This window comes from Lygodium microphyllum, chromosome 1 (assembly GCF_053477565.2).
Source record: "Lygodium microphyllum isolate KBCC chromosome 1, Lygodium_microphyllum_v1.1.10, whole genome shotgun sequence".
Classification (NCBI taxonomy): domain Eukaryota; kingdom Viridiplantae; phylum Streptophyta; class Polypodiopsida; order Schizaeales; family Lygodiaceae; genus Lygodium; species Lygodium microphyllum.
Window position 1 is genome coordinate 3,254,697 of NC_141135.1, and position 12,250 is coordinate 3,266,946.

A 12,250-nucleotide genomic window follows, 5' to 3' on the forward strand; every position below is an offset into this window, starting at 1 on the left:
ACTTTTTGAAAAGGCACTCAAAATCTGTCAGCTCTTTGATACTTACAATGTATTCCTTGACTCTTTCTATTGATAGATAGCGCACCATGAGATTTCTCATCATTTTGAAAATTTCTAATCAACATGATCCATTAACTTTGCAACTCTGTAACAAAGGTTACACATCAGTATATCTTATGGAAAGAGCTCGAAGAGCATATTTGAACTATCAAAGAGCTAATAAATTCATTTTAGTCCCATCATTGAGGAGAAAGAGTCTAGATCCTTATAAAACCCCCTCAAGACTTCAATTTTTCCTCATGCTCATAGAAGAAGCATTAAGTGTACATAAACACAAGGTTCCCTTGTAAATACATCAAATGTCACCTTTAAAATATTAAAAAACATACATCAAAAACTTCATCAAGAAAGGAAAGAAGAAAATGGAGAGTAGCCTTTAAACTTATCACTTCTTTCGATTAAGACTTTTTCAATTACATGTTGCACTTTAGATTTGATTTGGTGACTACATATTATAAGAACAAGTGACAATCTTATAGGAGACAATGCTCAAAGACATTTGAAAGAAAAATAATTGAAGAACTTCGTGATTGCTTCAAGCAATGGTCACACCAAGGAGGTGGCAGATTCCTACCCACTTCTCTCAATCCTCATCAATCAACCTTTGATATTGTTGCAAAACTCTTCATTATACAATTCGTAAAAGAAGCCAGCAATGCCTACCAACTAGGCCCAACCCCTTTAAACCCTCTTGCAAAGGATATATTGACAATCCACCTCATCCAACATTGAACTTCTACAAAGAGATCCACATCAATGCTTCTTCAATCAACTAAAAGATCTTCATCACCAACACTCATAACGAGCTTTACACTTCCTCAACAATACTAACATCATCAAAGCTTTTTAACACAAGATACTAATTAGGGACATCACCCTTGGGGTGCATTGATTAGTATTGTTGTCATCTTGTCCCTCACTCTCGGCTACACAAAAATGTATATATAACCTAAGCTTGAGAGCCAAATGTATAACTTCCATTAGCCTTTGTACTTCAAATCCCATATAAATACATCACTTTCAAGAAAAAATAGAGGCAAGGGAATCTTGCTCAAATGCTAGTCAAAAATGAGAAAAGGACAATTGCCTATCCTCAACACAATCTCACAAGGGCATGGTGTATGGTCTAATGGTTTAGAAATGTGTAGTAAATCCATGAGGGCATGGGATCAAATCTCTTTCCTCTTTGTGTTATTCCTTAAGTCTTTTTATTTCTCCCTACATTTTTTGCAAGGGGTCAAAATCTTTTGGAAGGGTCGAGACTTCTAAAAACAAACTATGTGCAGTAAATCCATCAGGGCATGGGAGCAAAACCCTTTCCTCTTTGTGTTATTCCTCAAGTCTTTTTATTTCTCCCTAAATTTTTTGTAAGGGGTCAAGGCATGGGAACAGAACCCTTTCCTCTTTGTGTTATTCCTCAAGTCTTTTTATTTCTCCCTAAACTTTTTGGAAGGGGTCAATACTTCTAGAAACAAACTATTGTATTTAAAAATTTTGAGCTTAGGAAAATTTTTAAGTGAGTTCAACCCATATAAAAACTCTAGTTTTTTAATAATCGTGCAATTTTTTGACCATCTTAGTTTACCCACACATCCCAATTTCCTTAAACAATGTGGCATTCCAATTCAATGAATGGCAAGATTGATCCAAAAGTGTCCTTTGTTTCCACCCATCAATCCCAACTCTCCCCCCTCACAAATGCCCGTGTGAAATAGTATTGAGGAACTCCCATGTTCCTCCTCTACATGTAGGACCTTCATCCATGACCCAAGCTATTGTCCCCCAAATCACTATCATAATGTCTATATCCAATGACCCAAGTTATTGTCCCCATAGACACTATCATAGTGCCAATTGACCATGGAGGACTATCATGAGCATGGGAGCTCTTCCTCCATACTTGGGCCCTGTAACAACCTTGCAAACAATGTCTCTGTCTCCTCTAGCTCGCTATATTTGGTGCAAGCTACATAGAACCAATTGTATCCAAGTCACCTAATGATTGCCCACCACATTGTGAGCTATCGACCACAAGAGTAATTCCAAAACTCCTCCAAAATCCACAAGAAGAAAGGCTGAAGAGATATGCTATCTATCTCGATACAAGGTAGTAGCAGCTGGCAGTGCTCCAATCTTACTCATCTATATCGTCCTCCCCCAACTAGGGCACTGTATGCAAAAGAGGAAACGTCACAAGAACTATCCCATAAAGGCGTGAAGTGGCCTTCTCTAATAGGCCCAGTATCTCCATCCATCCATAACACTAGTCTAAGCATGGTCCCTTGGTGAGAGCAACTTCTACACGTCGATCCAAAACCTCTCACAAGTGTGTCATCCTCTTCTCTATTGTAAAGATATAGACCCCTTGTCCCATCATCCAAATCACAGCAAGAGGGATGTCTCCTTCGATAAAAAGACCCACCCACGTTTGTGTGACCTCTGCTCAGGGGCTCCATAGCGTTTCACAACAGATCAGGGGCAAGAACCAAACGTTTCCCGAGAAGAAATGAGACTAGTGCACAGTAGCAGATCGATAACAACAGCGTCAGTGCACACTCAAACTATGACAAAATCATCCATACTCCTAGTTTTTTATTGTCTCACATAAATTAAGCTTTGCAAGAGCTTTAAAGGTATACTTCCCCTTTAAAAGGGAATACATGATCCAAAAAGGGGAAGGGAAAAAAGAGAAAGCGAAAGAAAGCAGGCTTGCCCCCTTCGATAGCGTGCTATTATGATACAGGACAAATGGTACAAGGCAGAATGAGCTCAAGGAAGATGTATTGCTGTACTCAATTGCAAGCGGCCGGCACCCTTTCTGATGGCTGGGCGACATGGATCAAAAATTCGAAGCTCTGTGGGGATGCCATGAATGAATGCTTCTGGACCCCTGACGACGAACGGTGAAGCAGTACCACGAGCATTATGTATATACGAATTGCCCAAACATTATAATGGCTAGGGAAGCATTCAACCAAGGCGAATATCGCCTCTAGCGATAACCCCTGGATGATTGATTTATCACTTTCAATGGACGAAAAAGCCTGCTCCCAGACTGACATGCCACCATGGTAGTAGTAGTAGTAGTAGCAGCTTATTTAGCTGTGGAGATGGTTGGAGTTGAAGTTCTTGCTGAGTTTCTTGTTGAAGGGGAGGCAGGCATCCATGCTGAGGTCGACCGCCGCGGCAAGGGCCATGAAGACGGCAGCATCCTCCATGCAGGTGACATGGCGGGAGGCAAGCTGGATCCGCGGTTTGCTGCACCGGCCTTCGCCCTGGACGTCGGCGCTCATGACAAAGCCAGCGGCAACAGGCAGGCCAAGGCTGAAGTAGAAATCACCGCTACTGTGAGGGCTGTCGACAGGGGAGGCCGAAACTGGGCTATCCTGAGGCCGCAGCTTGACTGTGTCCAGCAGGAAGCGGCCTCCCTTCTGCGACGAGATGACACTCTCTGCCACCAGGCTGCTCATGCCCGCCACCTCTGCCATGAGCTGGAACCTGCAGCCCAGCCCACCACCCTTGCCTCCCCGTTCACGCCATGCCTCCAGCCGGCCCCACGGCCGCCAGCTCCCCTCGCCACCAGGCCCAGCCCTCATGATCAGCCACGCACCCGGGTTTGAGCGGCTCACGCGCTGAGTTCCCGCGCTAGGCACAAAAGGAGTCACCATTGACGCTGCTGCCACAGGCGAGCCGCACAAGTCGTGGATGACCAGGATCCACCCCTTGCGCTCCTTCCTCTCGCGCTCGCTCTCCTCACTCCCAATCACCGGTGGTGCCCATCCATTGCCAGTGATACCATCCAGCTGACCGGCTCTGAACATCACAAAAACCAACACACATCAGATCCAGAGTCTGGAAAACACTGATAAAACCCTAGATTTGCATCGTTGATAGAACTTTTTCTGCAACGCCACTAATCGATCTAGGCGTATCTTTCTTCAATGGATGGACTCGGTCCATCGCAGAACAGACATCTTACCTTGAGCGGAAGCTCCTGTCCCTTGTGAACTTGCAGGTGAAGATCGGCTGCCTGATGTTGCCCTGAACCTGCACGATCTGCGGGCTCTGCTCCGGCTCTCCATCGAACTGAAAGATGTACCTCGGATCCGGCTCAATCTTGACGCTAAGATGCAGCTCCCCCGATGCAGATGCTACCACAGGACCTTGATCCCCCTTGGCCTTCTTGCCGATGGACACCCAGCCATGGTGGAGCTGCACGGACTTGGAAGTCCCCCAGTCGCATCCGACAGGAACCGAGAATCTTCCTAGTACCTTAGCGGAGCTGGCCCCGCAACAGGAGCCCTGGCGGCCAGTGTAGATAATCACCTGTAACGAAGGAGGAGAGGAGAAGCAAGACGAGCCGGCCGCGAGAAGGGCCTTGATGGCGGGCTCGTCCAGGTAGAAGGAGGCGGCGACATGGTGCGGGTCCGGGTCTGAGGATCTTGTGTGCAGGGGCACGGGTGCGGTCTGAAGGTCGAACCCGGGAAGTTTCATCTCGGCGAAACATGGCGACGTCGAAGAGTGGAGGACGGCCCCGCGCGTGGCCTTGGAGGAGCCCTGGGGGATGCGGAGGCTTAATGCGGCCACGGAGAGGCGCGCGAAGGGGCGGGGCTCCATGGCTTCTCTTGTCGTCGTCTATGTCTACACACCTGTGTTGTCTCTTATCTCTTCTATACTTCTGCTACTGCAATGTCGGCGGGGGGAGGGGCGGCGGGCAGAACCATGTGTGGCGGTAGGTCGATAAGGAAAGAGGAAAGCTGGTCTCGTCTGCAAAACGCCTGCTTGCTTCTCTCTCTCTCTCTCTCTCTCTCTCTCTGTATATCTGCTGCTGCGTATGTGACGTTTTCAGGTGAGAGGCGATGGACGTTAAAGAAAAGCGTACTCTGAGAGAGAGAGGGGGGGGTGGAGGCCCCGAGGGGGCAAGACGTTGGAAGCCAGCTGCACTGGCACAAGAGCCAGCCAAGGTACGCACATATCCCACACAGGAAAGCGGGGCCTGCCTGCCTCCCTCAAGAAAAACTTTTTGGTATTATCGATTTATCTATCAGACCCACGGAAAATCTAATAGGAAGAAGAAGAGGCGCCTCCGCTTTTTCTCTTTCCGCCAGCTCATTGCAAAGCCAGCCTTCAGGGCGGGCCCCAGCCAATACCACCCCACAATGCCGGTTTTCTGCTTGCCGCTAGCCCCCCCCAACCTGGCCCGATCGACCCCGCCTCCCCCCAGAAAAACCAGTTCCAGTCTGTCATTAAAGAAAGAACAGAAAGCTTTAAGGAACTGAAAAACTAGTGGTTTAATTTTTCTCTCTTTCGAATTTCGTTTTGCTGCTTGACAGCTAGCTCCTTCCAACTTCCAAGTCCCAATCAACATGTTCAATGGACCCCACCCCCATCACCGTCACGCTTGAGTCATGACACCAGGCCACAGCGCAAAGTCATAAGAGGCACGGCATGCCGCATGCCCCATTGCCCAAGTCAAGATGGGCTTGTTGGAATCATTGTGGTTAGAGCAACGTCACATGGGGTGCCTAAGGCCTTGTAGGCTGCGCACATGGCCAACCATGGAATTTCTAGTAGACTCCACCTTCTCACATGACTCTAGGGCAGTCTTGTGTTCGTGCATTAAACCACCATGGCGGACATACTTTGTGTGGGGAATTCTTGTGTTCATGTCGCTTAAACCATGGCTAACATGCAAAGTATGTCCACCTGTCAACACCGTGGCAAAAGTCAACGTTAGAAACCACTTTTTAAAAGAGCTTTTTTTATTTTACTCAGAATGGTTGATTACAATGGTTAAACTTGGGTCCATGTTCACCAAAAAGCAATTTGGTGACATTAACGTTTTTGGAATGTTTACCCACCAAAACTTCCCATAGTCAATCATGTGCGCACGGTTTTAGCAAGTTTTCCTAGCAATGTAGAGTAAAACCTTCACATCCAAGTGGCTCTTCACACATGCCAAGTCTAGATATTCCATCCAAATGGCCTACCAAATATTTCATGTGCAAGGGGCAATGAAATTCTACCCACTTAATCTTTCTATCACTGCCATGCGCAACTAGGAGCTTGTTTGATGGGGGACAACTTGTGGCAACACCTATTGTACCCAGTCTGTTGAGGCATCTTCAAGGTGGCAAAACAAAACTATTATTAGTAGCAAGTACAATAGGTGCAACGCAAGACGTGTGTGAAGTAAACTGTCCTATAGAAGTCTAGAAATAACCAATTATCAAATCGATAAATGCTTGGAAAATGGGTCTTAATGTGGGGACCCATGTGAAGTGTCATTTGTGGGATTGACTAAAGAACTCCCCAAGGTAAAGTGATCATTGCATGTTGCAATCGGTTGCTTTTTCTTTGGAAAATTTGTTTTAGCTAGTGGTAATGTTCACGAAAAACATTTTTCCAAGTCAATACAGACTTTGAATAGCTACAAGTTTTTAAATAGATTTTACAAGTCTTTTCATCAATTTGCTTAATCTTTAGACCTCAGGTTTTCATGAACCCAAGTTAGTGCCTTTCTCTCTCTCGTTCTCAACACCTCCATTTCAGTGGTCCATCTTAGATTTAGCTTGTGTGTGGACATAAAGTTTCAAGTTGTGCCTCTAAGAGCCTCATTGCACAAGCGTTAGCTAGTATAAAGCTTTCTCGTGAGGCCCTAAAAGATGGAATGATGTCGCACAAAATTGACTATATTGCTCGATGAAAGGACTAGTTTTCTACCTCTTGATAGGATGAATTTGATGTGAGCAGATAAGTTCTTAAGCTTTTGTAAGAAAGAGTTCCACAGTTTTCTCCCATGGGCTAGTAGGGTTTTACTTAGAGCTACAACTATCTATTCTAATGTTTTTGAAAGGGTGAGTAAGAGAGAGTGAGAGAAGCATAAGCAAAAATAATAGAGCAATCACCATGGAGGTTTAAACTCAAGAGAGCAAGATTGATATGTGGGAGGTTTAAGCTCAAGAGAGCAATGGCTATGGAGGTTTAAACTCCAGAAAGCAAGATGGGTATGTGGGGACTCCAACAATCACAACATGTGACCTACCTTCCCTTTATTATTTCATAGTAATGAATAAAGAATAGGCATAGTGTGCAAGCACTAAGTACACAATAAATATAGATAGCTAGGCACAAGTGGCATTTCACCCCCCCCATCAACCTTCCACTTACATATGTGAATGTATATGGAGTAAGAAGAAGAAATTGCAAAATGTACATATAAATGCAACTAGACGAGGAAAGACATCACCTCATCATATGCCCATCATCTTTCTGAGGAAGGCATAACATTCCACTAGGAAACTTTTAGTTGGCAGATTAGCAAGATTCTCATCTATGGAGAGATCTTGATAAACTCTATCTGCTTGTCCTCAATCAACTCTCTAATAAAGTGATAACAAACCTCAATGTGCTTGGTCTTCGCATGATTGATCAAATTCCATATCAATTAGATGGCGCTCATAGAGTCCAAATGCTAGGTAGGAGTCATACATGTGATACCAAGGTCTTCCCAAACACTAGCACATCCTTACCTACCTCATAAAGAAGTCCATAATGCAAGGTGGACTTCACATACCTCAATATATGTTTGACTCCATCCAAATGAGGCTTCCTAGGTACCTACATAAACAAACTCACAAGTCCAATAGCATAACTCAAGTCTTGGCCTTATAATGGTCATATAGATCAGACTCCCTACTATCTTTTTGAACATAGTAGGGTCCTTTATCTCATTTCCAACATTGGCACTTAACTTTACATTTTGCTCTAGTGGTACTAAAAGAGGCTTATATGCCATTATATTGTACTTGGATAACATATCCAAGCCATACTGCCTTTGGGACAACCATATACAATCTACACATCTAATCACCTCAATAGCAAGAAAATATCTTAACTCGCTTGGATCCTTCATCTCAAACTTTTGTGTCAAAAGGCCCTTGACATAGTCACTATCATCTGTAGTAATCAGATTCTCCATATAGCTGACTATGACGACCAAACTTGCGTCACCCTTCCTCACATAAAGTGAGTGATGTGCATCTGAAACATAAAAGCCAATGTTGACCAGATACTCTTTGATCTTGTTAGACCATGATCTAAGTATTTGTTTCAACCCATAGAGCATATTTTTTAACCCACATACATATGTGGGATGCTTTACATCCTCATAACCTATTAGCTACTATATATATATATATATATATATATTTGCAAATCATCACACAAGAAGGCATTCTTCACATCTATTTGCTATAAGATCCAACCTTTTGTTGCTGCAAAAGCAATCACACATCTAATAGTTTTGATCCTAGCATCTAGACTAAATGTCTCTTTGTAATCTATGCAATAAGCATGTGCATAGTCTTTTGCAACTAGCTTTGCTTTATACATGCTAATAGAACCATCTATACTATGCTTTATATTATAGATCCACTTACAACCAATGGCTTTCTGGCCCTTGGAAAATGGTACTAGATTGCAAGTCTTGTTGGCCTCTATTACAACCATCTCCTCATCCATTGTTGCATCCCAATGAACATGACCAATAAACTCCTCAAAGAAAGTGGGCTCAACATTCTCAACTACCATTATCATATAAGCTTAATGGTGAGTCGAATAACCCTCAAAACCAAATCTTCTAATAGGATATCTCACCCTACTAGACTTGCATACCATTGGATCACTCAACAGAGTCTTTACATTACTATCTACTTTTTGTGCACTGGATGTCCTGATTGAAGAAATACCAAGCTTATCATCTAATTTCTTTGAGCCACTAGTATCGTCATTAAGAACTACATGACTAGTAGGTGCATTATTACCATCTAACACTTTCTTCTTCCCTTTGTCATTACCTACAACACTAATAGATACACTTGAAGATATGGCACTACTCCTTAGTCTCCCAGACCAAGGAATGATTGTAGATCCGCTACCAAATGGTATCTCTAGTCCACTAAGAGTTTGTGATTCCTACTTTTCATTCTGCTCTCTGCTTACCCGAAGCTCACACTAATATGATTATAATAATGAGACTCTTTCTGCTCATTACAATATCCAATAAAAATATATTTTTCAACCTTGGGATCCAATTTCTTTCTTAATTCATTAGGCACATCAACATATGCAATACAACCAAATAGTTTCAAGTGTGATACATCAGATTTATTGCATGTAAAACATACTTTAGGAGTCATACCATGAGCTGTAGTTGTGGAAGATCTGTTCATAATGTAGAGAATAATATGAACAGCCTCAAACAAAAAATGTTTGTGCATATTCTTTTCAACCATCAATGCTCATGCAACTACTGCAATATGTGTGTTTTCTCTTTTTGCAACCCCATTTTGCTATGGGATATACCTATATGTAAACTACCACTTTGATCCCATGAGACCTAAAAAAATCATTGAACTCATTAGAGGGATATTCTACCCCTCCATTTAACCTTGAGCACTTAACTTTTAAACCTATTTCTATTCCAATAATAGCCTTGAAAGATTTGAAATGCTCAAACACTTCACTCTTTTCCTTCATTAAATATACCCAAAGTTTCTTAGAGCAATCATCAATGAGAGTAACAAAATACTTATTGCCGCAAAGGGATACATTTTGGATGGATAGGTCCCCCAAACATCTATATACACCACATCAAGTATATTTTTACTTATATCTCTTTTATGCAATAACGATTTCCTTGCTTGCTTCCCAAATTGACATGCTTCATATATTTTATTTAATTTTGCAACTCTAAACCTTTGTAGATTTGCATGTCCAATACATTTGTGCCACATTTCAATGTTTATAACCACACCTTTGCCTTTAGTATACACAATAGAAATTATACCAAGAATTCCAATATCCAACCCTACTTTCTTTTCCAATTAGTCTCACTTATTATTAAAGTTTCCAATAAAGTAGCCCTTTATATTGAATTTAACATATAGCCCTTGCTCTACCATTTAATCGACAAATACCAAAATATTTGTGATGAAAAGCACATATAAAATATCTAACAAAAACTTTGTCTAACCATCATGTAAAGACAACTTGGGAACTTTTTCAATATGTGAAATCAGGAGACACAAATCATCACATGTCTCTACATAACCTAGACTTTGTTATACTACATCTCTTCAAACCATGTAGCATGGTTACTTAGATGCACTGAGATCAACATATTATATATATTATCACATGTTTCCTTTTCTGTAATAGCATTCATCACATGTTGCATGACAAACAAATGCTTATTTTTGTCATCATTCTATCTTGAAGACGATGCATAATGTCCTTACTACAACTTGTCATTGGGAACATTATTCTTATTATCAAAATAATAAGTTTTAATATACCTATTCTTCCATAATAATGATAAACAATATCGAAATTATTAGAATCTCTATTCTGTCATCCATCTCTAGAATTGCCATGGCCTCCTGAAATTTGCATGTCACCAAACTATTGATTTAACCTATTTTTTATGGTTACGACTAGCATGTCCCATACTATGGCCTCTTGAAGACAATCTCCCACATCCCCTTCCTAACCTTGAGTAATATGCTTGGATCTGTTCACCACTTCTTTCATACATTTCACCTTGTATGTTGATCTCTTCAATGATCATGAGAGAGACTAACTCATTAAAATCTAAAGGCAGCTTTTCTATATACACAAAAGTAATAAAAGATGTCCAAGCCTTCTCATTATTAAGACCATCCAAAGTAGATGAAACCAAACCATCATCATCATGCATTGTATTGACAGCTACTAAGGCATTTGCAATGCTCCTCACCTTCAAAACATACTCATTTGCATATATCTTCCCTTTCTTCAAACTATTCAATTCTTTCTTAAGTTGAATCTTTTGTGTTTTTGTATTTACTAAAAATATATTCTCAAAAGCCGTCCAAGCTGCACGTTAACTTTCTGCATTTCTGATATGCCTCAGCATAGTGTCATCAATGACTGCATATTTTTTTGTCTTTTGCATTACATTCTTTCTATGCCTTTAACTCTTCTACAGTTGTAGGATCACTCAGCTCTGGTTCCTTTTCTTTACCTTAAATAAACTTGAAGAGGCCTTTCCCAATAAAGAAGTTCGTCACACAAGAAACTTCCATGATGGGTGGTTATTCTTTTCTATCTTCTCAATAATAGGATTTTCAATGTTCTTAGCCTTCATGACAAAGCTAAGTACTACATAATAAGCAAATCTTATGTAAACTTTTACAAGACATATACAACAATAAAGTAGGTAGCCTTTTTCATTGATTGCTCAATAATACATACAAGAGAAAGAGAAAAATAATGGAAGAGCTTCTTATTGATTGCTTAGTTGCTTGAATCCTGGCTCCTTCGCCTTTACTTGAACCGTCAAAATCAGTCTTTGTCAATGTTGTTGCTCTGATATAATGTCACGAATTACGTGGTGGGGGAACTTGCTTGAGCTATTGTACTGAACACACACAATATATACAAGAGGAAGCTCACTCAAGAACACAAGAAGAGAGATGGACACAATAGACAAAAGAGGAAGCCCACTCAAGAACATAAGAAGAGAGATGGAAGCTTTCTTCTCCACACCATACAATATACATGAAGTACAAATAAGATCCAATATAAAGAAAAGTGGCCTATAAGTCAAATAGTGCATAATTGACTATGCTAATCAACTGACATTATAACTATGCCAACTATAGATAGGTATAACAAATCAAATATAATAAGTGATGTGTCAATGGCCATGTGAGGATCATAATGACCACCCCGATGTGCTAAGTGTAGATGTGTGGACCTATCTAACTAGGTGGTCCATCATAAATATCCACATATATTGAGCTTGCCATCTCAATGCTTATCACCATACATCATATGGAACCACTTACATGTATCCTATAATATACTCCTTTTGTGACAAGTGGAGGAGTCTCTTAAAGGGGTTGCACATAATGCACATACCAAGTATGCCCCATGTCTTTCATCTCAAATATCCTCTTGAGCCGAGTCTTCAAAGCATCCAACTCATCTCATGAGCACTCCCAATTAGCATATCATCAACATATAATATCAAAATGATAAGGCTACCAGCCTCCTTTGTATAAATACATGGATCCATAACGATGTGGATATAGGACTATGAATGCATGAAGGCATCAAAGTTATGATACCACTCCATAGGTATACT

The 12,250-nt window shown here is 41.3% G+C and overlaps 1 protein-coding gene across 1 annotated transcript; it reads right to left on the minus strand.

Moving 5' to 3' along the window:
• Nucleotides 1-2,622: 2,622 nt before the first annotated feature.
• Nucleotides 2,623-5,004, minus strand: LOC148040777 (uncharacterized). Its single transcript, XM_087666563.1, has 2 exons — nucleotides 4,040-5,004; nucleotides 2,623-3,873 (listed from the first exon to the last, which is right to left on the minus strand). Exons 1-2 carry the CDS (start codon nucleotides 4,675-4,677, stop codon nucleotides 3,159-3,161), a joined length of 1,353 nt encoding a protein of 450 aa, XP_087522689.1. The 5' UTR covers nucleotides 4,678-5,004; the 3' UTR covers nucleotides 2,623-3,158.
• Nucleotides 5,005-12,250: the final 7,246 nt, after the last annotated feature.

Excerpts from the sequence above, each read along its gene's own strand:
- LOC148040777 (XM_087666563.1), bottom strand. The coding sequence starts at position 4,677 with ATGGAGCCCCGCCCCTTCGCGCGCCTCTCCGTGGCCGCATTAAGCCTC. Across the intron at positions 3,874-4,039 it reads GACAGGAGCTTCCGCTCAAG|AGCCGGTCAGCTGGATGGTA; the intron begins GTAAGATGTCTG and ends TGTGATGTTCAG.